Source organism: Coturnix japonica, chromosome 1 (assembly GCF_001577835.2).
Source record: "Coturnix japonica isolate 7356 chromosome 1, Coturnix japonica 2.1, whole genome shotgun sequence".
NCBI classification, from domain to species: domain Eukaryota; kingdom Metazoa; phylum Chordata; class Aves; order Galliformes; family Phasianidae; genus Coturnix; species Coturnix japonica.
The window spans coordinates 97266605-97294583 of record NC_029516.1 but is presented as its reverse complement, the minus strand read 5'-3'; the positions used below and the strand labels follow the sequence as shown (position 1 = coordinate 97294583).

Sequence of the window (27979 nt, the reverse complement as noted above, 5' to 3'; positions counted from 1 at the left end):
TAAATTAATACTTTCCCAGACAAAGAATGGATGTGACAGAAAATGCATTTATTTAAACTGCTGTACAATGGAAATCTCAATTGCTTTCAAAAGCCAGCTGAGGGAGAAGTGACTCATATAAGTTGCATACAGGAAGCTCTTTTGTAGTTTTCAGCTCTGGATTTCTTTTTCTCAGAATACAACAGCACTTGTGTGAGTGCAGTTATCTGTTGAGTGGCTGCACTGTGTTTGGCAGCACATAAACATGGAGAAAGACGTGGTTCCTGCTCTGAGGAACTTACAACCTAAGATATGACATGGACAATACTATTCCAACACATAACGATCAACTGAAATATCAGCAATCAGATATAAGAAGATCCATTTTAACAAGCAATTGTAATACCAAATATATATATAAAGGCTACAAGTAGGATACAGTGGTATCTTTGTTGTTCTGTATTTATATGTTCACATGTACACAGGCATGAAAGGTAGTGACGGTTTGCTTAAGAGGGAGGCTTTTCCTTTGGCAGGGCTGCTCCAGCTTCTGATTCCTGAACAAAAATAAGGAAAAATAGGGCAGAATTTAGTACTCCTTCTGTGACTTTACATGTCTGAACACCGGACAGCACGAGCTGAATTAAATTCCATGAAGTAGAGGAACTCAGATTTGGGAGAGGTAGTGTTGAAGAGCTGGTAGCTTTTCTGTCCTATTAAGGCTCTGAGTTTCAGTACATATGCTGAAGCCTATGGGAATTATCTCAGAAGTAGAACTAGCCAAGAATCCCACCAGTGTTAGAGAGAACATACAGCATCTGCTCTTAGGAAGGGATCCCATCATCCAAGGGAAAATCTGCTGGAAATTCCACCTTCTTGTAAGTAAATAGTTTTTCCCTACTAAGTGATTGCTCCATCTTTATTTCTATGCACAGCAGATGAGACAGTAGGAGGAAGAAGGAAAACTAAAAATTAAATTTAAAAACATATTCTGACAAAGCCTGGTCAATGCTACATGCGCTTATTCTGTCTCTGAGATGATTACTGTTTCGAGTTTCAAAAGTCACTTCTGGCCAAGTTTCTAAGCAATCAGAGTAATAGATTATAGTGTGTCATACTTCTGGTCAGGCTCTCCATCTTCCCCCTTTATAATGAACATATTGGCCAATTTCAACTACATATGGGACATGAAGCTCTTAAAATTTGCAGTGAAATCAGAAAGGTAGAAGAGAAGCTGCAATGAATCTAACAGTTAAATGTATGTTTGGCCCATCAGTTGGGCAACTAGAGCACACGCATGGGTTTGATTAGTTCTTTTCATTCATGTTTTGCAGGCATTGCATATAACAACACACATTAAAATTTCAAGTCAATGCTTCTTTAAGAACATTTAGAAACTGTGCTGGATATCTTAATGCTTACCTGAAAACCTGTTCAAGAGAGAATGTGTCATAAGGAAGTGTACTAAGACTCTTCTTGCTCCTCCACCTCTTCTCCCTCTCCTTGTTTTCCTTCTTCCATTTCTTCTCCCTCTCCTTGTTTTCCTTCTTCTTCCTTTTCTTCTCCCTCTTCATGCTTTTCTTCTTCCTTTTTATAGAAAATATTTGTAGTTTAGAATATAGTAGCTGAAGGAAAAATAAAGAGTCTTGAAATGCTTTTGTAACTGCAAAAGTAATCTTATCAAAGCTTTAAAATTATAGAATGGAGGAGTGATGTTCAGAGTTTTTATTCCTAATAGTCCATGGCTCTAAGCCTTGTGGCATTAATGGGCAAGCATAGGAGTAGGAGAATTCTCTTCTGAGATAGGTTAGAATATAGTCTACAGATAAGATGTAAATAGCCATTCAAAGTCAAAATGATAATATAAGGTACATTTAAACATGGCGAAATGTTAACAGTTTGAATTGGAAGTTTTCTTCAAGTGAAGATTCATGGCAGAGGAGCTAAACTCACAAATAATAATAATAAAAAATAATAATTTGAAGTCAGATAAAAAGTCTTTATTTCTGTTTCTAAAGCTCTTATTTCTCTTTTTTCATTTCTTTTTATTTTTCTTTTTTTTCTTTTTTTTCTTTTTTTATAAAGGAGAAAATGCACAATTTACAGGCAATAGTTCTTTCCTCCAGTCAACCAAATAAACTGCTATTTGAAAGGTAGCATTTACGTAACACAGATAACAATCTGTGTTTATTGTCTTTTAAGAGCTAGTAAATGAAGCGTAAAGTCATAATCCTGCTCTGACAAACAACCAGAAATAGCACTGCAGGCTTCTCTACTCCCAGTAAACTCACGCTCAGAGCGACCTCACCTCCAGTGTAAACAAGTTTTATCTCAAAAATATCATACTTTGACACAACATTTTAACTACAAAACTTAAAGGAATTTCACCCTGGAGCTATAAGCAAATTACAGCTTTCAGAATTAGTTTTACAGCAGAATTGCTGGTAGCATATAAGGATGGAACTTAGCTTTTTCTTTCAGACTCACAGTCTGTATGGGACTCATATCCCAGTAACTGAGTCAATCTATTTAAACACAGGCTTGAGAAATGGAGCTTCTGCAGTCAGATTTCTGTTACTGAAGAGTTGTTTTTAGAGGAAACTATTGCACTAAGAGATCATCCTTACAAAAAAAGGAAATATAAGATAAGTCAGATGAAGTTCTCCTTCCAAGAAAATATTTTATCTTTCAGATTCTTTCTGCAGAAGAATTGTCTTTGGTTATTACTCTTTGCAACTTGATAGAGTGAGGACCTCAAATAATGCAAGCAGCAGTATCTGGAGGAACCATATGTACCACATTAAAGATAAGGAAGGAAAATGAAGTCAAACTGAAGATGGATGGGCCCTATCAGGACATACCAGAGAAACCACATTTAGAGAGGAGGCAAACACCTAACTGAGCACGCTCCTGAAGACTGGGGTCAAAAGTTTAGGAGTGACAAAGACTATCAGCCTTCCTCCCTCGACCCCCAGATTACCACTGAAAAGACCCCCAGGGGTGACTGCACATGCTGTAAGGGGGAGGGTCTTATATTAAACAATTATAAGAAAACATTAATGAGTTTGAGAAAATATTTATCATTAAATTCTGGAGCAAAATATGAGTCTGTACAAGCACAACCGATAAATGTAATCTGCACATGAGCCAAGCTGAATATATATTGGACAGAGCCATCCCCTGTGTGCCCAGAGCTTCCTTAATGTGCCCAGCACTGCCTTAAAGGAATACCTGCTAGATCATTGGCATGTCAGGTTAATCTTCTTGGTGTCAAACTGAGCCAGGAATCAGACAACCAACATTTGTTAGGTAGAATCAAAGAATGGCTTGAATTGGAAAGGATCTCAAAGCCCACCCAGTTCCACTCACCAGCTCAGGCTGCCCAGAGCCCCATCCAACCTGGTCTTGGGTGCCTCCAGGAATAGGGCACCACAGCTTCTATGGGCAACCTGTGTCAGCACCTCACTACCATCTCAGTGAAAAATTTCCCTGATATCTAATCTAAATCTTCTCTCCTTTAGTTTAAAACCATTCCCTTCTGTCCTACCGGACTGCGTAAAAAATTGATTTCCCTCCTATTTACAAGCTCACTTTAAATACAAGGTCACAATGAGGTCTCCCCAGAGCCCTCTCTTCTCCAAGCTGAACAAGCCCAGCTCCCTCAGCCTGCCTTCACAGGAGTGGGCTCCAGCCCTCAGTCATCTTTGTGGCCCTTCTCCAGACCCATTCCAACAACCTGAGTTTCAAATTTAAGTCAATTACAGCTTACAAAAGATGTATATTTTTTTCTTGCTTGATGTAAGAGTTAATAGTGTCAGAACACACTAGCAAGCCTTCGTGGTCCTCACAAGCCAGAAGCACTGACACTCTGCCCATGGGCTTAAGAATTCCGTTTTAGTTTTCATACCCACAACCTTGGCAGCAGGCATGTGTGTGTGTACCCATGTATATGTCTGAACTGCAGTTCGGAAGTGGGGAGATTAAATGTGCCCTCTGATTAATTGCAGGTTTGCAGTGGAAAATAGCCTAAAGCGCTAATTAATTTTACTGAGAACAGCAAAGAAATATTGAAGGCATAAACTTGCAGTAAAGCAGAGAAGCGTGTAAGAATTAGCACCTGGGCCTTACAGACTTCAGAAGGAAGCAAGGAAAACATACCCTTTGTAGGCAGAACTGCCTAAATCATCAGCATGACTCTGTAATCAGCATAGTGTCAGTCACAGATTTTCAAAGAGCTATTTCTTCTGTGAGTCCTTGGCAAATTTTGTTGTAGAATCCAGGAAAGCGTATCTTTCATTGACAGCTTTTAACAATTAACTGCCTATTTATGCTCCCCAAAAACATGACTATGATGTGATCAACAATTTCCTCTAGTAGAAGGAATGAATAAGAATTTGTTATCTTTTGAGTGCTAGAGAGGCCAAAAAGGAATTAAATGCATGCAAATGAAAGATGACAGCAAAATGTCTAAAGAATATACTATACCCCTGCTGCCGCATCTTCTTCTTTGTTTTCCTACATGAAAGACACAAAATAAAAGGTTAAAAAAAATGATCAAAAAAAAAAAAAAAAAGAATATCACAGGTCATAAAGGCAAAGCACAGCAGAAATTAAGTACTGAATGCAGGGAAATTATGTGGAATTCAGTGGATTTACTTTGGGATAATGTCCTCCAGATTAGCTCACAAAGCACATTTGAGCTAAGCATTTACTGTGAAAAGGAGACATAAAAGCATAAAACACAGCTCTCTTTTTCTTGGTTACTTCCAATCAAATCTGCTTCATTTGCAAGCAAATCATTATAGCTTGGGTTTTGTTTGCTTTTGCCTTAGTGGGGGAGGGGTAGTAGTTAGCTGGTCTTCAAAATCGAAGTTAAATCAGAATTACACAAAGTTCTATCTGTGTTATATATTATCACTCAGAATTTGAGGTTTGAAGTTCTACTAACTGTTGTAGGCTGGAACAGATGCCTTGGCTCAACATTACCAGGGAATACGAAATACTACAAACCAGCTTTGGGCTGTAGATTGAGCCAAAGTGATGAAGAGAAGAGGGATAAAAGAGAGAAGATAAAAAGAGAAAAAAACCGTGAATAGAATTTAATGTCAGATACCAAGCCAGTTGTTGGAGAGAAAGCCAAATGCTACACACAAAAATCAAAGAGAAAAAGCAAATGCAGCAGTAGCACACAGAAGGCACGAGCAGCTATGACATTACGTAGAACGAGTTGAGATAAGGAAGTGATCTGGAGTGCCAGGGTTTATATGTGGCCTTGGGAACTGCAGAGACAGGATACAGACTTGCATTTTAATATGATTTTTGAACATGTTGCTAAAATAATTCTGCCCTGAAGTGAGCCTAATCTGTATTGCAAACTGATTTAACTGGGACACCACTTAAAAAGATTCTACTCCCCCAAGATAAAATCTAAAGCTAATATCAGACAGTAAAAATAAAGAGAAAGAAGTGCATAGGAGGTCGCAGCTTTCTCCTCCAAAGACTCAAAAAGAAAGGGACAGACCAAGCAAGGGTAAGGGATGCCATATCCAGGCAGTATGGTTCCTCAAACATCTCTATCTCTGTGGGGATTAGGAATGAAAAGAAGATTAGGAGTAGGTCCTAATTATTAGGAAAGATAAGCTTAACAACATGAACAGGGCAGGGAATGAAAGTATGTGCAAGAGAAGTGATTGGGGAAGGAAGGAAAGGTTTAAGGTGAAAAGGAAACCATAATCAAAAGGAATCCAATTGTACTTGTCCTTTGTTATCAAAGACTGAGAACTGCTCCTGTTACTGCAGGATCTGTGTAAGGGAGTTTCTATTGCAAAATCTGCTCTGGGCTCTCCCAGATCTATGTGTGAATGAGGAGCTAGAGCTGCTGAACCCAGGCAGTTTGAAAACCTGCAAACTGGTCTGGCACAAGGTAAACAAAGAACAATCTGTTGCACTGTGCACTTGGCCCTGCTGCTTCCAGGAGGGAGCTGCTAACCTAAGAAATTTGTTTTTCAGAGGGCTGGGGTCTCTCACTGGCTTTCTCAGGGTCCTACCCATCTGAAACAAAAATATGGGGCTTCTGGGCTCCTGTATCTCCCAGAAAGGGCAGCAGAAGCAGCATGGGACATGTGCAGCCTCTATATGTATCCACGTTGGCTACTGGTTACCATTCCTGCTGCTGAGCTGGAAGAGCATGCTGAAAACACCCATTCATTGTGATTGAGCAGTCAAACAAGGTGTAATGGGCTGCAGAATGAGAGGGGGAGATGGAAATATTGAAAATAGCAATATAACAAAATATAAACCTTTAAGGCCTAACAGACTGAGGAGGTACTCCAATAGCAGTCTCATAAACATTAAACTTATTTAACTTTATAAAACCCTGATTGGGTAAAGAAATGCTGTTCTATCTCTGTAGGGTAAAAAAAAAAAGAGCTACAGACATGAAGGTCAGAATTCATTTCTGAGGCAATATGATTGACTCGGAGTTATCCTTCTCATCTAAGCTAGTTCTCTGCATGCTCACTGTAGTGAATGAAAATACCAGAATTTCTAAAGAATGATTCATGCCATCCATACAGCAGTGATAACTACAGTGATCGGTGGCAAGGCAGACAGGTGCCACATCACTGATGTGATCTGTCCTATGTGACATAGGGAGTGAGTGGGAGGCCAGGATGAAAAAATGGGTTTTGTTCATCCCTGGCAGGAACTACCTTGCTGCCTGCAGTCATGAATACCCTCTGTAACAATGAGTGGGACAGAAACGTAACAGTGTTGTTTTCTTCCACTAGGAGCTGGCATACATCTGACATGATGAAGGTGGGTATCAGAGCTGGATGATTTCCGGAAGACCACACAAGAACATTTCAACACAGCCAAGACTGTGCAGGTGACAGAACAAGATTTGGAAGACTAATAATGTTTTATGCCCTCATAACCAAGAGAGATCTAATCAAATGCACTGTCCTACCTGGTGTTCACTCCCTATCCCACTTCCCTCACTGTAAAATGAGAGGACAAACATACTTTCCACTTGCAGTTCAGTCAATTCTGTGAGAAATGGAGCAAGGTGCTTGTTGTATAGGAGCAGCATTGCACTATGTCATTACAAAACCTCTCATACACAGCTGCTTGACACATTCACAGACATGTTCCAGCATTCTGTTCTCATTTGAAAAACATTACAGTACACAGCCAGAATGGCAGGTAACCTAATCCAGCCAGGGGATGCACTGCAGCATTGTGCTGGGTTTCTCTTAAGAGCTGGCATTTTTCTAAAGAGAAAAGGGTGCTGATGGCATTTATGTGCTGGCTGAGTTTATAGAGTCATGAAAAGCACTTGGTTACAGTTTAAGGAGAAATTTCAGTTCCCTCTGTAGGCTGTTCCCCTCCACACTGCCATGTAGGCAAAATATTAAATGGGGATTCCAGTGCCTGAGACTTGGATGATATTGTGCAAAAGGGTACAACATTCCAGCCTGATGGTTTTGTCGTCATTAAAAATGGGAATAGAGAAAGTACAAACAGAGATGCTGCACAACACAAAGCAAAACAAAACCACACACAAAAAAACACAGAACAAAGGAATACTTCTTTTGTCTTCTAGTGATAGGGACAATGCATTTGTTACATCTGTCTGATCTCCATACCACAAAAAGAACACGTGTCAGTGCTCAGTTCAGCAGTATGCCTGACTTTCTGGGAAGAGACTCACCTGATCCTACAACACCAAAACAAACCTGTTCTTAAATGCCAAATTGGCAGACTAGCAGCAAAAGCATCTGGATCTCCATCTTCAGACACCAAATCCTTTTCTGCTTAGTCACTATTGGTTCTAGACATTGTCGAGCAATATAAACATTTCACTGAGGAGGAAATGAGTACACAGCAGAATCACTGCTTTTCACAGAATGCGTCTGTCTTTTCAGCCACAACTTTACTGACATCAGCTATCTGCAGGAGAACATGAGTGTCATGATTTGCAGCTATTTTACTAGAGAACTGAAGGAAACAGATGTTTTCTTTCATGAGCCTTTTGCAATGCAGTTTGAGAGTGCCCATGTGACTTTGATATCTCGCCATGAGGCAGGTAGAAAAGATAACAAAGATAACAACGCTCTGTGTTTCTACTGTGCCCAGGGGTTCCTGCATGGCCTGGAGAAGACGCTGTCAGATATGACTGGCTGTGGCAGCAGTCAGTGCTGGTACATAACTGCAGACATTAACAAACAGATTTATGAGCACTGCAGATGTTAGCCATCGATAGCAGCAAATTTTTCCACATGGATAGTACTCAGATGTCTAGCTCTAAATTATCCTCCATAATGAGAGTCGGGTTCCAAATGAGCATTAAGAAAAAAAAAAAAAAAAGCACATGGTAACCAGTGGCAAGTGGAAAACATTAAATAAAGACAACTGATTTTATTCATGTAGAGATGTGTTCCCTGGAGTATTATCTCAGTTTCATATCACCATGATGAAGAAAGTACATCTAAAAGACAAGCAGAATCACAGAATCACAGAATGACCCGGGTTGGAAGGGACCTCAAGGATCATGTAGTTCCAACCCCCCTGCTGGCAGGGCACCAAACATACACATTTCTAGATCAGGTTGCCCAGGGCCCCGTCCAACTGGCTTGAACACCTCCAAGGACGGGGCATCAACAACCTCCCTGGGCAGCCTGTTCCAGGGCCTAACCACTCTCTAGTGAAGAACGTCCCTCTAACATCCAACCTAATCTTCCCTCTTTTAACTTAAAACCATTTCCCCTGGTCCTGCTATTGTCAGCCCTCTCGAGAGTTTACTCCCCTCTGGGAGTAAGTTCCCTTCAGGTACTGAAAGGCTGCAATGAGGTCACCCGCAACATTCTCTTCTTAGGCTGAACAAGCCCAATTCCTTCAGCCTGTCTCATAGGGAGGTGCTCCACCCCCTGATCATTTTCGTGGCCCTCCTCTGGACCCTTTCCAAAATTCCATGTCTTTTTGTACTGAGGGTTCCACACCTGGACACAGTACTCCACATGGGGCCTCACAAGAGCAGAGTAGAGAGGGACAATCACCTCCCTATCCCCACCCCTCTCCTGATGGAGCCCAGGATCCCATAGGACGACACTCAGCTTGGTGTCGTCAGCAAACTTGCTGAGGGTGCACTCAGTTCCCTCATCGATGTCATTAATAAAGATGTTAAAGAGCACCGGTCCCAAGACAGACCCTTGAGGGACACGCTCGTTACCGGCCTCCACCTGGACATAGAGCCATTGACCACCACCCCTCTGTCTGCGCCTTTCAACCAATTGCTTATCCATCTAGTTGTCCCCATCAAATCACACTCCCTCCAATTTGGAGATGAGGATGTGATGGGACATGTCCAAAGGCCTTTTCAAGTCCAGGTAAACGACACTGGTCGCCTTCCATTTGTCCTCCAATGCCGTCACTGCATCATAGAGGTCACAAAGATTAGTTAAGCATGACCTTCCCCAATGAGCCGTGCTGGCTGTCTCGGATACGTACTCATTCTTTATGTGTCAACGTTCCGAGTCTGTCCAAAGGAAGGATCTGTTCCATAATCTTCCCAGGCACGGAGGTGAGTCTCACTGGCCTGTAGTTCCCCGGGTCCTCCCTGCTCCCCTTCTTGTATATGGGAGTGATGTGACCCTTCCTCCAATCATCCGGCACCTCGCCTGACAGCCACTATAGCAGATAGCTGATAGCAGAACTATTCTGCTATCAGTCTCCTCCACTCTCAGGTACAGCAGGAGGGCACTGGAGTGTTTTTTCAGGTGCTTAGCACAGATAAAACCCTCAAATCACAAAGGGAAAAAGGAAAAACTACCTGTTGATCTTCTGGTGGTGACTGAGCCTCTTCATGGGCCCCTTCATCTGCACTGTGTTCCGTGTGTGCCTCAGTTTCAGCACTGGTATCAGACTTTTCAGTCTCCTGGAAGCAAAGAGGTTATTGTTATCTTCAGGACATGCAACCAATAACTCATTTCTATACTCCTGACTTTCTCATTTGGTGAGAGGTTTTTCTGACTTTTCCTCAGCACTCAAATCAGAATTTACCCCTTTGGACACTTTTCTGTGAAAGGAGCATGTTGCTTTGTTGGTAAATGCAATTTGTATAGGGAAAACACGAATTCAAGTACCTCTTTCCAGAATCCCTAACTCTTCTGTGGAGAGATAACAGAAGTGGATGCTCACCCTGATGGCACATTCTAGCTTCAGAGTAAGAAGCTTTTTTTCCCCCCAGAATGCATGCCAACTCTTTCACCAAAAATCTTTCACCAGAAAGACACAAAAGAACAGATACAATACAGGATTTTGTACATAGTCTTTTAACTGTCTTGTTTAAAATCAACAGGTAACTATTTACGAAGTAATCTATCTAATCTATTTATTCCAGCACTCATAGAAAGCTCTTCATTTGAAGTCCTGTCCAAGCTAGGTAAATGTGAAAGGTCCCACTGGATCACAACCTGTGTCAGATAAAAGGAAACAGCTCTGGTTTTGAATGGAGTAATAGAAATAGTTTGAACAGCAATAGCATAAAGGGCAAAGTGTTTATTTGGGACAGATAGTTCTGGGACAGGTTCTCGAAACATATTTCCACTGTACTTTGGGAACTTGTTAGCTGATGATCATCAAATAAGATGGATGAATTTAAATAACCAGAGAATTACTGAGCAAAGAACAAGATGCAACAGTGAAAGGGCTAATAAGCACGATCCTCAGATGTATGAGGTGAAGTACATTTGCTGGAGCTGAAGGCAAACATTAATATTATTGTGTGAAGCAAAGGAGAAACTTCCCCTGGATCACTCTGTGCCATTCCAATCATCCAGTCTCAAGAAAGAGAAATTCAGCCTGGACCAGGTGCAGAGGGGGTTAGAGGAATATTTGAGGGAATGGAGAGCCTGTCTTACGACAAAAAAAGCTTCACTGCTTTCATCTATTGAATGTAATGCAGTGAGGGGACATGATGGTGCTCTAAAAATAGATCAGAGTAAATATCAGGGAGGGATAGGATAAGGAAGAGCACTGAAGTGTATGCAAAATGAGTACGAACGAGCTGTAAATAAAACTAACCATCAGCAGAGTGAAATTTTGGAAGAGTTTTCTAGTAGATAAGTGGAGGCAATGGACCTCACTCACTGAAAGGGAATTCGACCAATTCTGAGAAGTCTTAACCTGTAGTTGTTGCCTCCAGCAACAGGGTATTGGGCTCAGAAGTCATGCCCTGTGCCATCAGAAGTCCTGCACGCTATGGGCAGAGCAGCAGAAGAGAAGAGGAGATCCTCTCCATTCCTGTGACTGAGCTCTTGGAACCCAGCCACCTGAATGATCCTCACACAGTTTGCTCATTCCTTTACAGCTACACAATGCTTTTGCCATCATGTGGAAGATGGCTGAGGACAGCAATGAACAGCTGGGAGCAAGTAGAAGGAGGATGGAGAGTAGAGGAAGGACCAAAGGCTCTTTTTTTCTGGCAACGCTGTCTCATTTGAAGACTACATAAAACTGTGGGCCCTTGTATGGTGATGCTGCTGGCATCTTTTATTAAAAACAGATCTACAGAGACGTTTTTTTGGCTTATTTTTCACTTTTTCTCGCAAGATAACAAAATATTTGAAGATTAAAACGTGTAGCAACACAGAACCATATTGGAATTCTCTTGTGCAACATTGTGTTCATACATTGTTTCTTTAAGCAAATGATTAATTTCTTTACAGATACTATCTTTGTAGCAAAAGAAGTCAGTAGCATTCATGAAATGCCAATTGAGAAATCTGTTTTCAGCATCTATCTTAACATTTCATTTTAAAATCCCCATAGTCAATATTTCTTGGCTGATACATGAAACACATAAAGAGTGAAGATGGCATTCTAATTAAAATGTATCTACTGTGTATAACTATCTCAGATGAATCACTTTCTCAGAATGCAAGGCAAGTAAAAGTGGTGTCTGAAAGATGTGAACTCCAGAATCAGTCAGCCAGCACATGAATGGACACACATGGAGTTCCCATGGATTGTATGGAGAACTGTGGTATTTGGTATACCATCATCACACTAGCTCTACAGAGCAGCATCAAATTCATTTCTTAATTATTTTCAAATGAAGTCCCTTTCATGAAGATTGACCGACCAGCTACGTACCTTTAAATAAAATACATACTTTATAAATCATAGAATCATAGAATTACCCAGGTTGGAAAAGACCTTGAAGATCATCAAGTACAACCGCAGCCTAACCATAGTACCCTAGATATGGGTAATGTGTAAATATGTAATTCAAAGCAGTCTTAGTGTAAGTCTTTTTCAACAAGAAGACTAAAGCTCAAGTACCTGTGGGTTTGGGGATATCAAGATAATGACATTAAGATCAGGAATACTAAGATTAAGGATTTAAGTATACACAACACTTGAAACAAGACCTTCAGCTTGAGTAAACCAGTTTCTCTGCGTTCACAGAGCAGCTGCAGACACAGATAATCTTGCTGCAAGCTACCTGCTCTCTGGGGTTAAGAGAAATGGAAGCAGTATTCCACTTTGGTTAATAAAGCTGTCAAAAAAAAAGTGCTTGTCCCTGAAAATATATAGCAACAAATTGCCTGCATTTGGACCTTGGTAAGATGCTCAAAGGTGTTGTAATACAGCACCCTATCCATTGTCTTAGTTTAAGTAATAGGCACCTCACTGACTGAACAATTCACTTGTGTCACTTCAGGGAAAAAAATAAAAAGAAAAAGAAAAGGTGTGTAGCCACAGCTTTTAATGGGCTTTTCACACAATATTTCAGAGCATTTTCAACCATACTGAGAACAGTCTCAGGCTAAGCATAAAAGTGGGTGTGCTTTGAAAAGAAATGTATTCAGGTTTCCAGGAAGCTGAGAATGACATGGCATGACTCTAGATAGACAAAGTACATTGATTACATGTTTACATTGGCACATCATTCTGTTCATATCACTAATCCAAGCTTAAACGAGATCTTTCAGAATTCTATGAGTAAGCAGAGCGGTCTTTTGATCAGGCACAAATGCCAGCTTGATACGAAAGATGGTAGGAAGTTGGAATAGAAGTATTTAAGTCCAGGTATTCCTTCAAGTGAGAAGGTATTTCATAGTAATAGACTAAAATAATTACTAACACAAACATCTTGCCTGCTTTTCTCATCAGCATAGGGTGGTCAGACACTGAAACAGATTCCTCGGGGCAGTGGTCACAGCACCAAATCTGCCAGAGTTCAAGGAGTGTTTGGACAATGCTCTCAAACATAAGGTTTGAATTTTGGGTGGTCCTGTGTGGAGCCAGGAACTGGACTTGATAATCCTTATGGGTCCCTCCCAACTCAGGATCTTCTGTATTTCTGTGATTCTATGACATCAAATGTGTTACTCATCACTGCTAAATGATGCTTTAGAAAATATGGAGAACCAGTGTGATGATGAGGCAGAGAAAGAGGATTATTTGATCCAAGTCACTCTTTTGGAAGTACAAAAAATATGCATTGATCTTTGGTAGGACCACTGAGTTTTATGGCCCCATTACACCCCTTATAATAATGAAAATAATGTACTTAGTGGTCTTTTCCTGATTCCCACACTGGCCTAAACAAAAACTCAGCATTTAGATCAGCTTTGGCAAAGATGAGCAGAAGTTTTCATCTGCCATTCATGCATCAAAGTACTTTGTTGTATTGGAACTGGGAACACAGTGGTCAACACTAAATTGTTATTTGTACAGCGGTGCCTTACAAAGACACTTAAGCATTGGTCAGAACATTTCTGACTGCAGGCAGCAGTAGAAGTCTACTTAGGCAGCTGCCCCACAAACTGTTTTCCAGACTCCCTAATTAACTTTGATATTGATTTGCTATTTCCTACTGAAACAACTGAAGCTTTTTTTGGAGAGGATTCTTAATAAGTGCATGATGACCAACTTACTTGTGTGCTGTGGATCTAAGGGTCTTCTTTGCATATGTGTGCATTCAGAACTTATTTTGCATTTATCTTACAGTCAATCTGGCCTTGGTGACAACATTGACATTATTTGGACACATCAGACACACTCTGTAAGCTTCCATATTAGGCTCTTCCATATTAGGCTCTGCCACCATCGGATCTCCAATACCTAGCAGTAACAGCTCAGTATAAACACTGGATAAGTGTCTGGTAATGAGTTGTAGCCACCTAATGCAGAGAGAGATCAAGGCTACAAGAAAGAGAATTTGCAGACTTGAAAAGGATGCCGCACTCAGCAGGATGATGTGACAATGAATTTAACTTCAACTTGTTAGGAGATTTGAATTTGTTGCAAGAGTCCCCCTGCTTGCCCTAGAAAACAGGCTCAAAACAGCCTTGGGTCAGGATACTAGTGGGCTGTTCTGTGGAACAACCACATAGTCGTTAAGGAGCTTTTCTACTGCTGGTGCAGTAAGAGTTAAAAAACAATAAAGGAAAGAGTACCTTCTGAGGCAAGAGTAGACAAGATAGATAGAAAATATATCAGTTTTATTTTAAGCTTCATAACGACTCAGTGAGGTAATAACACGCCTAAAGGAAATGCTCAGTGGCTGCTTTATCATGTTTCTACACCTTATTGTTTACTTAATTTGCAAATTATCACAGTATTCCAGGAAATGACGGTTGGGCAGAGGAGGGGAAGGGAAGGGAGAGGTTTATGAAGGGATTATTAGGACACTGTCTAGCTTTCTCATGTCGTCATCAACACCTCTTCCACACCTGTCTTTTATCCCAGATTCATGCTGCTGAAAACCAATGTCACAAATCACCCATTGTACTTTATGCTAAGGTTGAATTGACAGCCTAATGAAAGGAAAACAGAAGCAGTGCAGCAAGGTTATTTGTATAACTGAACATAGACAAACTGTCATGCAAAGATGCTAAGAAGATACTAAGAAATACTAAGAATACTAAGAAATACTTCTAAAGCAAATGCTAAAACACTCATATATGTATTTCTAAAATTCAGAAGCAGACTACAAAGGGATGTAAATAGATGTGTACCCTTTACAAAGATTTTTTAAATCAGCTCTCACCTATTTCTGGAGTGAAACAATCCCCATCATAACCAATAGAGCAATTATTCAGCATAAATCATACGTGTCCTCTACAAACAGCACCGATAGTTATCTGCCCAGCAGAATGCATTGAACATGTTATATTCAACATTTCAAGTTGTCACAAATCAGAAAATGTAAGAGACTTAACTGACATCTGGGAACAAATAAATTCTAAAAAAACGCAATGTTGCTTTACAGATCCTGTATCTTAACAGAACCTTGCATGAAGGAGAAGATAATATAAGAAGTGGGAAGATGGAAAAATGCAATTTTCTTTATCTCACTGATTCTCCACATATCTTTTATAATGATTATTGTAAGTAATGCCTGCAGTCCTTTAAGCCTTGCATGGCTCTATTGATGTTAATTCAATGAAATCTCAAAAAAACCCTTGTGAGGCAGGTAAGTAACTTTTTTCCCTTGGTGGAAGATGGGACAGAAAACAGAAAGTTTAAATCACTTGTTACTTATCACACAGGGAATCAAAGACAACATTTATAGCAGCTGTGGCTCTCCGCTGGGTATCTCTTCACCTGTAGTTCTCAAAACACTTAGCAAAGCCTGCTTTTCTTTCTGCTTTTACATCAGAGGACAAACAGAGGCATTTGCAATGCTGTTTTAGTCAGAATTGCTAGACAGTTGGCTGCTTAGTTAGATCAGAAAGCAGATCTCATACTCCAGGGCAGCTCTTCATCCAGGTCATGACAATACAGAAGAGTTCTATGCTGTCACTGACTCATCGCTCCTCTGATTCAATCTTCTCCTCTGATTCAATCTTCTCCTCTGATTCAATCCATATGTTGAATCACCCATGTTAAAGGCACTAACATTTGATTATGATCAAACATGGCTGTGTGATAAGAGAGCTGTAATATGCTGTATTATTGCCAGTTATAGAGCTTTTACCTATAAAAAGACTCTGTTAAAGAAAGAATACACTGCTTTCTGTAAAAGGAAGAAAGATGAAAAAAAAAAAAAAAAAAAAAAAAGGATCTCCTTTTGACATAAATATAACATTTTCAAAACACTGTGGATGGAGAAAAATGAGTAGACTTGCCAAGGGGAGTTTGTGAAGTCTGAGTAAGACTTTATCTTAAGGCAGAGGGACTGAATCTCACAGTGCCAACCTGTGTGTACCCATTCAGAATAGAATGGGTCCAGCAGCCCAGCCTCCCTGCTGGAGGCCAGCACAGACATCATTTGCTCCAGGTTTGATGCAGTCAGGGACGAATGAATGCTCCTTGTGATTGACACCACCCATAAATTTACTCAGGAAGTTCTACATCATTTAAAAGCTGAACATGATAAAACCTGACTGGTTTGTGCCAAAAAAGAAAGGAAAAAAAAAAAAAAAAAAAAAAAAAAAAAGAAAGAAAGAAAGAAGGAAACAATTATCAGATGGAGGCATGGTAACAAGCCTGCTCTGAAAGAAGGGAAGACAGGAGTATTTTTTGATACTCAACCAGTCATATTAGTTTTCCCTTAAGAACATTTTGCTGCACTGGCATCTAATGTCACTATCCTTCATCTGACATGCTGAGTCACTGCTTATCTTTCTGGTTTATTAAAATCAAATACATTACCCCCATGGAAGGACAGCAGTGCATACCTTTGTGCCTGGAGGAGGAGCAAGACCCAGGAATGAATAAATAATATTTTCTTCTTTAGCAGAGAAGAAGGATTCAAAGTCCTAAAAATGGGACAGACATAAACAAAACAAAAATCAGAGAAAAAATACAGGAGGAAGAGACCATACCAAGCAAATCTTTCTTACTGATAAGAATGACTGAATTTGTACGAGTGCCTGCATTATCACAGGCTTAGGAGGAATATCTGGATAAATAGAACTTCATCCTGGCTGGCAAAATGACCAATGGGCAAATCTCTCCAGAAGCTTACCCTTTGACTATATCATATGTACATCAGAATCAGATGAAATTCAGCATCTCATTTTAACGTGCCTCGGCTATACATACAAAAGCGAAGTTATTCTCATTCAAATATTAAGATAAACCATGCTGTGAGTAAGAAAATAACAAAATACAAGAAAGTAACAAAATAGGCCCTCAAAATCCTGGACAGCTCTGTGGCAAAGAAAAGAGAACATTCAATATAATAGCTCAAGTTAAATGATAATAAGGAAACTGTTTTAAAGAAAGGCACTCTAACCAGAAAATGCAGTATCTTTTCAGACTAACTTAGTAAAAGGTAGTGTTGCTCCCTCTAATATATAGGTACCATCCCAAACGTCTTGTCCAAGTGTGAACTGGAGATATAAATCCGTATCATAAATGCTCATTTTCTCTTAAGTGCCAAAAACTAAAAAGTAACTAACAAAATGGGATGTATGGCTCCTGTTCTACCATTTAGAACTCACACAATCTTTATGCTAATCTATAGAACCTTCCTCTTGAGTAAAGAAAATGTGCTATCGCTAAATTGTTTCTAAGGAATTCATGACTCACATCTTACACAGAAAAAACGTTAATATGTATCTGAGAAGTCAACCACTTTACTGATACATATTAGCCCATAGTCACATAGAAGCTCTGTAAAAGATAGGGGTCTAAACACAGGTCTGCCGAGTCCTAGATTGCTGCTGTGACCACTTTATTATCCTATCTCTCACCCCAAATAACTCCAAAAATAGAAGCCTGTAAATAAGAAGATGCTGACTCATCCCTGAGATTTGTTTGTAAAGCCATATTAGGACCTGAGTTGTTTTTTCGGACTGTTTTAGTATTTCCATAAATGTCTGTCAAATGGTATCCTAGGGGAAAGGCTGAAGCAAGTCATTAAGAAGTTATCCCAATATCAACAACATTACAATCAATGGCATTTCAGTCCAGTTTGGAGAGGCAGTATAGCTTAACAGCCAGTCCATATGACAGCCCATTTTGCTGATTTATTGAAAGGACGGATTGGTTTTCACACAGACCCAGCAATAGGAACTGCCCAACCTGGGAGAAGCCCCAGAACACATTTCACCTTGAACAGGCAAAATACCTGCTGCTGTTCCAGGTTATTCATTCCTCAAGCCATCTCTTTGCTTTTGTTTCTGTGGGGTTTCCCTTCTTATCTAACCCACGTTTGCCTTAAGTGTTTAAGACAGGCACCGTTTCAAACCAGATATACACTGGTAGATTATTCTGTTGATTTCTGTTTAAAGAGAAACCTACAGATTTCAGATTACAGAGAAAAGCAGTTTACTTTTCATCTCCTTTCTAGTTTTTTAGGTATTTGGGTGGAGTTTTTTTTATTGAGAAAAAGTAAAGACTAGAGCTACGGAGTGCTCAGTATATTTAGAAAGTGACATAGACACAGACATCTGTCTAGACATGAGCAAAGAAAGAGATTAAGAAGAAGATCAAATAAGAACATAATTGCCAACACTGATGGATTAGAATGGAAATTTGAAACTGGTGCAATAGCCAAGCATAGAAAACAAATCATTTTCTAATCGGTTACCTCAAATGCCAACTAGATAGCACTACATATACATTATTTTTTTTGCTGGTATCTGATTAAAACTTCATTTGCTGTGGGTTTTTGTTTTGTTTTGTTTCGTACATTACATCTTATCTATCTCCAGTGGTTATGGAGTAGAACATACTTTACAAAGTCTTAGAACCACAGGACAGTTCAGGTAGGAAGAGATCTAAGGACACTGTTTAGTTCAACCTCCTATTGAAGCAGGATCAGTACTTAATTCAGACCAATAACAAATTCCTCTTTGTTGCTACTGCAGCCTTTAAAACAGTTGGAGATTGTCATGTCTTTATTTAAATCCCTCTTTCTTAGGGTGAGGAAGAAAGTCTTTATCCCGAATTTTCATTTTCCCAGTGCCCCCAGTGCAGGATACTGCTTATGTATATACACGTAGATGTGTGACTGGGAACAAAACATACAGGACCATCAGTGGTAAGGGAAGTGAAGGAAAGGGTTTATTTCAGAAAGATGAAGGAGTAAAAAAGAAAACTAACAATTTCTGACCTAAGCAAACAAACAAACAAACAAGACCATTTGTAAATGAGGAATAAGGAAATTCTGGCATAAAAAGAAATGGGTATTAATTACCCGCATATATCCAGACTAGAAATCATAGGCTTCCAGCTGTCACGAAACTGAGACCCTTGAAGACTCTTATAACAAGAACAACATATTTTAAAGGGAGTTTCCTGACTTCAGGACACTGGAACTTTCCTGTCCTTCACCCTATTTTTCCTCTGTGCAAAGACAAAGAAAGTGGGACACTGGGAAGAGTTAAAGTATATACATTATGTAATCTTCAAACAGGGCAAAACAGTCCTGGATTTCAGAATGATTAATTTGTTGGGCCTGCAAAGGTTATGCAGGGAAGTAGAATGCAAATCTCCAGCTCTATACTGTAAATATATTGTGGAAGACATCAGGTCCCTCTGAGGAACTTTGCAGCAGCCTGCCAGACGCTGGCCACGTTCTTAACCATCCCACGCCATTTCACTTCATCTCACTCTGCAGCTCCTCTAAGTCTCCCATGGAGAAGGGTAAGTACCGTGTATTGATATTTTTATCTTATTTATTTGGAAAGTGCGCTGACATGTCATGCAAAATATGAATTGCTGTTAGGCACCCACTGGGGTTCACTGGATATAAGCTTTGAAAGCTGGGCATGTAAGAACTCTGGAGACTTTTAAACTAATTCTAAGTTTGATTTAGCTTTTAAAAATCAGTAGCTACAATTAACATCTGGACTCTTTTCCAAACTGAGATGTTTTTGAAAGGACTTTTCTTTAACATAAATTTACTTTCAAATGCAGATTATTTGGCTTCCTGAAATGGCTTCACACATGGAGTAAAAACAGTGTATTTATCATTTACTGGCAAGGCTGACTGGCTTCAGTGCTTTGCAAGGCAATTACTTTTCAACTCACTAGATAACCTCTCTAGGGAATCTCAGAAATATTTATGGCAACATTGGCTGCCACGAAATCCAGGGTAAGATATATCAAGTGATACTTTATATTGGTACAGATTAGATGTTAAAATGTCCATGAAATCTAACCTACTAAGTTCTCTTTCAAGATTCCTGTGAGAAAATGAGGAAACAATTGTACTCATTACTCAAACTAGCCTTTTTTTTCTCCTCAGAGTACTTCAGTTAATTCTGAAAACATTATGACATGCAAATCCCTTCTTTCCCAAAGCAACCTTTATAGTAGTTCACACTGGATTTGTTGAGTAACATAAAACTGGACTCACTATGTGAGCTGCGTTTCAGAGTACTTTGCAAGTTCACTTCAGAGATCATATCTTAGTACTTTCCAGCTTGTATTTCCATACATACCGTAAGCTAAAAAAAAAACTGTCTCTGGTTTCTCCTTTGAATCTCAATCCTAATGTTTACATTGTAAAAGTATTATATCACGGATTTGAACTTTCTCGAGAGAAATAACCTATTACAAGCACATGCGAATACGTGTTACCATTTTTGTTATGAAGAGTTGAATTATTGAATAAGTAATTTAATTTCAGTAACTCAAACCACACATCAGGATGGTTCCATTTAAATATATTTCCTATAACACAGTGGAAAAGAAAGATGCTTGTTCACAGCCCTTGGTGTCTGAGACATCTGTTTGACTTCCTAGCAGCAAGGCAATCAACATACACCACACAAAATTAACTGAAAGTTCGAGAACTGAAGTGCCAAACAGCTACCAAGTAGGTCAGTATTGTTAAACCACGTAACTGAGTACTCACTACACCAAGAGCAGTTGAGCTGTTTTCATACTCTACATTTGGTTATCCTGCGATATTGTGTGAAGAAGCCATAGTATCACCTAGCCAGTACTGATTTGGGTCTTCAGGAGCTGAAGAATTTAGGCAGTGAGCCAACAGCAGGCTAACGTGTGAGTGAGCTACACAGCAGGAGGTAGGAGAATGTGAGAGGAAAAACATGGAGCTCCTCACAGGCGGCAAACTCCATGCATAGGCATATGTCTGCAGGGGGTAATCAATTTAGCCTGATAAGTAGAGTTTCTCTAATCACTTTTCCAACTGTACTTTTCTCTTAAAAAAAAAAAAAAAAAAAAAAAAAAAAAAAATTAAAAAAAAATTTCTTTAAAAAAAAAAAAAAAAAAAAAAAAAAAAGGAATAATCTTATCTTTAATTTTCTTTCTGTGCCTAAAACTCTTTCTAAGAATTGGTCCCTGAAAGTGAATCTCTTAGTGTCTTAAGGAGTTTGTTTGGGGACACTTCTTACTAATGAAAAAGTGTCACTTTCGGTGAAAGAAGACTGTCCAAAGGCATTAGATTTTCAAACAGCTTCTTACCCCACAGTACCGCTCCTCATTGAAGATCTGTGGAGGAAGAGGAATTCCATTTTGAGGCTTTTTTTCCCCAGGAACATTCTCCCTCATCCAGTTCCTGTTGTCCTCATCACCTGCTATGTCCATTTGCTGAAAGTCAATCTTGTTGGCCTCTAAAAAGCCCACTACCTCTTGCTGTTTCTTTTTGATCTGGTTAGGAAAGAGGAAAAACAAATGTGCTTTTTAAAATTGAGATTTGTTTTCAAAAAACAATTACTATTACAAGCAGAGCTGATGCAACTATGTCAAGTTGGATCCACTGCTCCTGTGTTCCCCCCAAACCTTCTGAAGTGAAGATTTAACACTTCTCAGCACCCAGACCATTACTGTTATTTTTCCCCTCCATCTCAGAACTAAGAAGCTCAGCAGAAAGCCTCCTACTCTGTTTCCAGATCTGTGAGTGCTGTGTACAAATAGCTAACCTAATCCTGCCTACATATGTAGATACGTACATATTCTCCTCAGTATATGATACCTTCCTTTTTCCTACTCTTTACATATGACATTTAGACTTCAGAGCTGTGTTTCTCAGTTCCTGTTCTTAAATGCTATGCATAATTAAAGTAAGAGAAAAACAAGTACAGTTTAATTCCTATGCCTGAATATTCCCCATATTACAGACAATAATTTTCCAGTATGTCCATAGAGAACATATGACATATAAATAAAGCAAGTTATACAACTGTGGCCCTTATTTCTCTGATGTACTGCAGTACAATATAGACCTAGGATCAAGACATCAAGCCTACAGCTTATCCCTCTAGCTTAAAGATGCAATAATAATCATTATACTTCTCTGCTAAAGGGCTGCTGCTCCTAAGCAGCATTTAAACAACTTCCCTATTTTGCCTATTTCTAACATTTCCAGACTTGTGAGGCCAAATTTTTTGTCCTGGAAGAACTGCAGTATTTGAAGCAAGTGCTGTTTGGACTGATATGTACAAATTCCCTCATGCTGCTCCTTGGTCACACAAAACTATATTACTACCTAGCACAATCCTGCTCCAGAGATGACTCTCCTTCCAGTTCTGTTCCTCCATGCAGCAACTTAGTGTGATATAAAGATGATGATAGACTTATCCAAGTAAGTTTTACATATAAGCCATCATATGACTTGAAACCAGATCTTCCACAAATCAGAAATCTGAGCACTTGTATTTAAAGTGACACCAACCTGGAGTAAATCAATTTGTAATAGGAAATAAGAGAGAAATACGTATGAGTTATGTATTTCTATAACCTAATAAACCTGAAGGGATGAAGTAGTCTGCAAGCCTGTCCTATTGGTGGAGCCAGTTTTAATTATTTTTCATTATTATTAAGCATACACATTCTTGTTCTTAAGTAAGGATACATTCTACCTATACAGTTACATTTTGCTTATAAGAAATAAAAATATATAACATTTTATGCACGTTAATTTAGCAGCAGGGGTTTATGGTGAGCTAGCAAAACTAAATAACTTTGAATGCAAATGCTGCTCTAATGTGCTCACAAGCCACAAGGCTGACAGTTCTAAACAGTGCTCATCTATATTCTTATTTTCAATTGTTAATTAGAGCTCTTTTTTTTTTTTTTTTTTTTTAAATGGCCATTTAGCTCCATGGTTATTTGCTAAACACACCCAGACGGCAGAAAGGATTGCCTGAGGAACACATGCACACTTTGTCGGAGGAGGTGGATTGATTATGTTTGTATAAAGGGTTAATAAAATCTGCATGAGCCAGTACCAAGAGTTCTACCACTTGCTCTGAATGCCAGTGCATTCAAGTGCTGTCAGCTGCAATTTCAGCATCAGCTTGTCCCTTGGAGCACTGAAGGAGATATGGTTCCTGGAATAGCAAGTGCCAGACAGATAATGAAGCTGAGGAGATAAGGAAAACAGAACTACTGAGTCTGTGCTCCCCTGTGTATGGCTGCAGCTATAACTTTTTGAATAAACACTGGAGAAACAATTTTTTCTTCAGTTTGAAGTTCATAATACACAGGAGGCTCGGACAGTGCCAGAAAAAAAGAAATAAAAAAGAAAAAAATAAAAAGGATGCTGAGGATAATAAAGCTACATGTAATTATGCCTGGATAAGACGTTTTTCATGATGACAACAAACTATGCAGGAGATGACACTTAAGACTTAGAATGACTAGGGCTTAGGCAAAACAGAAGATCTGGTGTCTGAGATATACATGAAGTATGAAACCATAAGGTGAGCCTCTGCCACGGCCGACACCAGTAGCCGGGCAACCATAAGAATGTCTCTAGCAAACAGCACTCGGGGAAATCTTCCAGTTCATAACAACACAGAGGACACACAAAGGTTTTCCCAGAATGGATGAGATTGCAGGAACTTGTTTGTGCCCTCACTTGTGTCCGATGGCATGGGGAGAATTCAGATTGCTCAGCCACAGATTCCCTGCAAGTGGTGGTGAGCAAGCTATCATTTCATCATTGCCATTTTCCCTTTCAACAAAGCTTAAGTTCTGCTATGCCTAGTTGACAGACCCTTAAATTAAGAAAAAACTCTTTTAAATAAATATCATCTAGCTAGAGTGTAAGAGCTACAGATCACAGTAGTTCCAACTGATGCACAACTGAATGCTATCTATATTATTGCAATCCAGAGCAGTCCCACTGACCACCTGCCTGTGGTAGAAGCAAATGGTATCTAGTCAACAACTTACTGCACTGGGAACATCAGTGTTAGCAGGCAAGGCTGCTACAGCATTCTGTTCTAACTGAGACACAATCTATTGATTAATATTCTTATTTATTACATTCTAACTTACGATCAAGTCATTCTACCAAGTATTAGTTTTATCAGTCTACATCTTGCTTGGTCTTGAGTTACATTACAACTGAGACCTGCAGATTTGAAAGTGAGTAAGCTAAAAGAAACAGAAACACTGGAAAAAAAAAGCAGTAAAAGCACTATAAGCACTAGGAAGCAAGACTTTAGAAGACATCTGTGTAAGACATGAATCCCCATTCTCATGATACATGTCAATTTACCCATTTCTAAACACTTCTGTAGCTAGTAACAACATTATTTTAGAACCGAATGCTTCTTTCAAGCCAATCATTTAGTACTTTTTTTAAATGCTGTGTCTCCACTCCGGCTTGCCTTCATGCATAGGCCAATATCGAGCTATATTTGGCAAAGAAAGATCATTAAGCTAAAGTTATTCAAAACAGATTTCTGAATCACTGAGGGGAAAAATACAAACCAATCTGCCCTAGACCTACAGTGAATTACATCACTTGAGAGTCTGATCCAGAGCACCAGTATGCTGCTGGGTTCATTGCACTCACTTTTTAAAAGTACTTCTTTACACAACAACCAGTTGCAATTAGTAATGTAATTGTGTAGCACATAAAATAGAAATTGTTTTAATTCTTTACTAATGATACCCTGCTGACTTGCAACAGGAGTGGTCAGGACCATGATATTTTGAAATTCAGAATGAACAGCATGGGTTTGATGGAGATCAGACGCACTGAAGAGAGATCATCAGTGCTACTAGGACAATCTAGACTTCCACTTTAAAACCCATGGGGATAAAATTCATTCTTCTAAAGGATAGTCTGGTTTCTCTTCAGATCATATAAATTTTTTTGCCTTTTACTAAAGATCTCCATGGAGAGGAGTAGCAGAAGTTGTACAAGGTGGATACAAAGTTTATAATATAATAATATACAGGGGTTTCTGTTAGCCCCTTGCATGAGTGAGTTTTATTTTATATCGAATCTTACCAAAAGTTCACTGAAAAAAATACCTTCCATCTATTTTAATCAGTAAATGTGGAAAACTTCTTCAGCTGAACATTGTGTTTACTTGGAATTACAATTACATACCAGTAATCCAAACACATGCTGCCTTCTGAGATTGCTACAGATATTCATACAACCCACACACCAGCAAGAAGGAAATACAGAGGCATAGTGCCTGGCAGAGATGCCATACTCTTCCTTTCAGTATGACTGGGATCTCACTGACAGATTTTGAAGGCTGCTACTACATAGCGGAGAATGGCATTAATAAGTTCAAAGCCAATTGCAGTTCACTGGAATCAGTTGTCTCTCTCAGAAGTAAAAACCTACAGCAGCAATGCTTAACAGTACAAAATGATGGGATAAAGTCTGCATGTTGCCCTGTGTTCAGTGTAGCATATATGGACACTCCTTCACTGCAGTCCAAGAGGAAAGGAGGTAGTTATTGCTGAAAACTGGGAGAGGGATGCAAGATGTGTATAGCATAGGAAAGGTTTGGGTTCAGACAGAACTAAGTATATGACATGTTTAGTTTTAATTGCTTAAGTGACCTCCTGAATGTCAATGTTTAATTAAAACACTCCATTGGCTTGCTGAAATACAAACCCAAACCTGTACCTAGAATGGAAACAATCCATGGCAGAGTCTCACATCTATCTCAAAGGAGGACCAAGGTAATGGCCACAACACACAAAGAAGATGTCTGCAGTGGGATTTTGGTCATGGTCACACCTTTTCTGCAGAACAGATGATGACTGGTAAAGGGGGCAGGTAAAGTTCTTGTTCAGTCAACCAAAGCAAACCAAAATGGGATCGAACAGGAGAGAAAAGACTGTCAATGTACACTTCATGGCTATTTACAACACTGTCTAAGCAGTCACTTCTAGATTACAAATTAACAGACCTGCAGTTTCCAACCTCCTCCTCTTCTTTCTCTGTCTTGCATATGAGGTTTCTTATTAAAAAAGGAATAGTGAAGTGTCAATGGTAAATTCAGTGCCAAGCTTACAGATAGGTGGGGAAAAAAAGAAAAAAGCTGATGAGGGAGCTGCAAAATTTCCTTTTGAAAGTCTGAATTCTAGCAAATATCTCTCCCAGTTCATTTTCTAGAGATGATGGCTCTACGATCAGGACACTGGGTTGTTGTTTTTGGAGCTTTTCAACTCTGGAAGCTTCTTAAAGACATGAGGCTAGTGTCAGAGAGACAGAGATGTAGTTACAGCTATGTGCAAGCAGCAGCCAAATTGTTTAGCCATGTCACTGAGAATGAGTGACTGCCAAAGGAAAGCTGCAATCTGAGATGATATGGGAACTGGATATAAAAGGAAACAGTCCCTTCCCGGTTCCCACCTCCCACAGACTTCCAACCTCTCTACTATTCACATGCCCTTTCCTTCAACTAATACATTATGCTGACAGCTACAGCAGTAGATCTCAATTCTAAGAATCAACAGTACCCCATTTTAAGAGATACTCAAATAAATAAATAAATAAACAAGAGGATGGGGATGAAATTCTTTCTGCATAACTTTATTCAGCTCGCTTTGACTCCGGGCTCTTTATCAGACAAAGCTCCCATTCAGCAGGTCAGCATCCTGAAGTTTCCCTTAAAATTACATACATTAATTTCTACTATAAACAACCTACCTTAGTACTTGTGCAAATACAATATCCTCTTTTTCCTCCTTTAATTAATATATTTTGCATACACTTCTTCAAACAGAAATAAATCTATTAACTGACAGATAATTCATATGGAAATGTTATATCTATAGTACAGTCTAACATGCAAGCAAGTTTGCATTAACATCCATTTTCTACACCTCGAGTTGCTTTCAAAAATAAAGTGGTCAGTACAGACGAGAATAAAATCAGTGTTTTCCTCTTGCATGCAACCTCAGGCTGTTCTGGGATCTTCTTGGCTAATTTACCAGCTTGATCCCAGATGAAAGAGGCGTATGTTAAATGAGACACCTACCGCTGTAGACCCCGAAGATGTGGCTACAAAGACTTTGATCACCATTTTGACAGTGATGAAAATGAATCAGCAGAGCACGCCTGCTATCCACAAGTCAACAAAGTCCCGAGAGGAATCCAAGCCTTCAGCAGGACCTAGATCCTAAATGGGTGACCCCCACAGCAATCCACCAGCTTTAGCTCCCTCTCTCCTCAGGGTCCTGGGTTTTCCCACTCCATTGGCTCTTAGGTATTTCGGGATGAGGGGCCGGTGCAAGGATTGGGTAGTAAGAGGAGCCACAGCAAAGGGTTTGCACCTGCCCCTAGCCTTATCGAATTAGATTGACAGGATGGCAGTCCATAAAAGGCAAAGGAGAGTCCTGCACCAATGAGTCAGGGCTGGAGAAATGTTCAGGAGAGGGGGAAGGGACCAGGGACGGGGATCAGGCAGCTCAGTGCAGGGGAAGATCACAGAGCTGTAGGGTAATGCTTAAAGTTGTGTTGGTGCAGTCTCAGTCACCTCCAGCACAAAAGGGCTTGCACCCTCTCCTGGATCTCAATAAGGACATTTTTTCACATTCACAAATGGGAGGGGAGGGCGGGGGGAGGATAGGTTCAAAAGTAATTATAGCAGAGATCAGAGATTTCTTACCAAAATAAGGCTCTGTTACAAATACCTCCAGCTGATCTAAACTACAGGGTTCAGGCTGTTCTCTGGCACGACTATGTCAGTCCATTTCCTGATACCGAGGAGGGTGATTGGGCCGATTGCATGCATGCAAACCCTATTACTGGATTCTTTTCCTCCTCTTTGCATCACTGGTGAATTTTTCCAATGCTCAGGGT

General features: G+C 39.6%; 1 protein-coding gene and 1 non-coding gene across 5 annotated transcripts; one reads left to right on the top strand and one right to left on the bottom strand.

The window, feature by feature from the left end:
• Window positions 1-27: 27 nt before the first annotated feature.
• Window positions 28-27979, bottom strand: LOC107323524 (SH3 domain-binding glutamic acid-rich-like protein). 4 transcript variants are annotated; one of them, XM_015882747.2, is made up of 7 exons: window positions 27786-27979; window positions 21376-21561; window positions 16671-16751; window positions 9809-9913; window positions 4465-4494; window positions 1402-1566; window positions 28-536 (listed from the first exon to the last, which is right to left on the bottom strand). In XM_015882747.2, exons 2-6 carry the CDS (start codon window positions 21496-21498, stop codon window positions 1444-1446), a joined length of 462 nt encoding a protein of 153 aa, XP_015738233.1. In that variant the 5' UTR covers window positions 21499-21561; window positions 27786-27979; the 3' UTR covers window positions 28-536; window positions 1402-1443. The 4 variants fall into 4 exon arrangements, with proteins under 4 accessions (XP_015738233.1, XP_015738206.1, XP_015738224.1 ...); XM_015882720.1 differs by lacking the exon at window positions 27786-27979 and adding an exon at window positions 27156-27655; XM_015882738.1 differs by lacking the exon at window positions 27786-27979 and adding an exon at window positions 22400-22499.
• LOC116652798 lies at window positions 24987-25104 on the top strand. Its single transcript, XR_004306018.1, has one exon. It is a non-coding gene; the product is annotated as a U5 spliceosomal RNA (small nuclear RNA).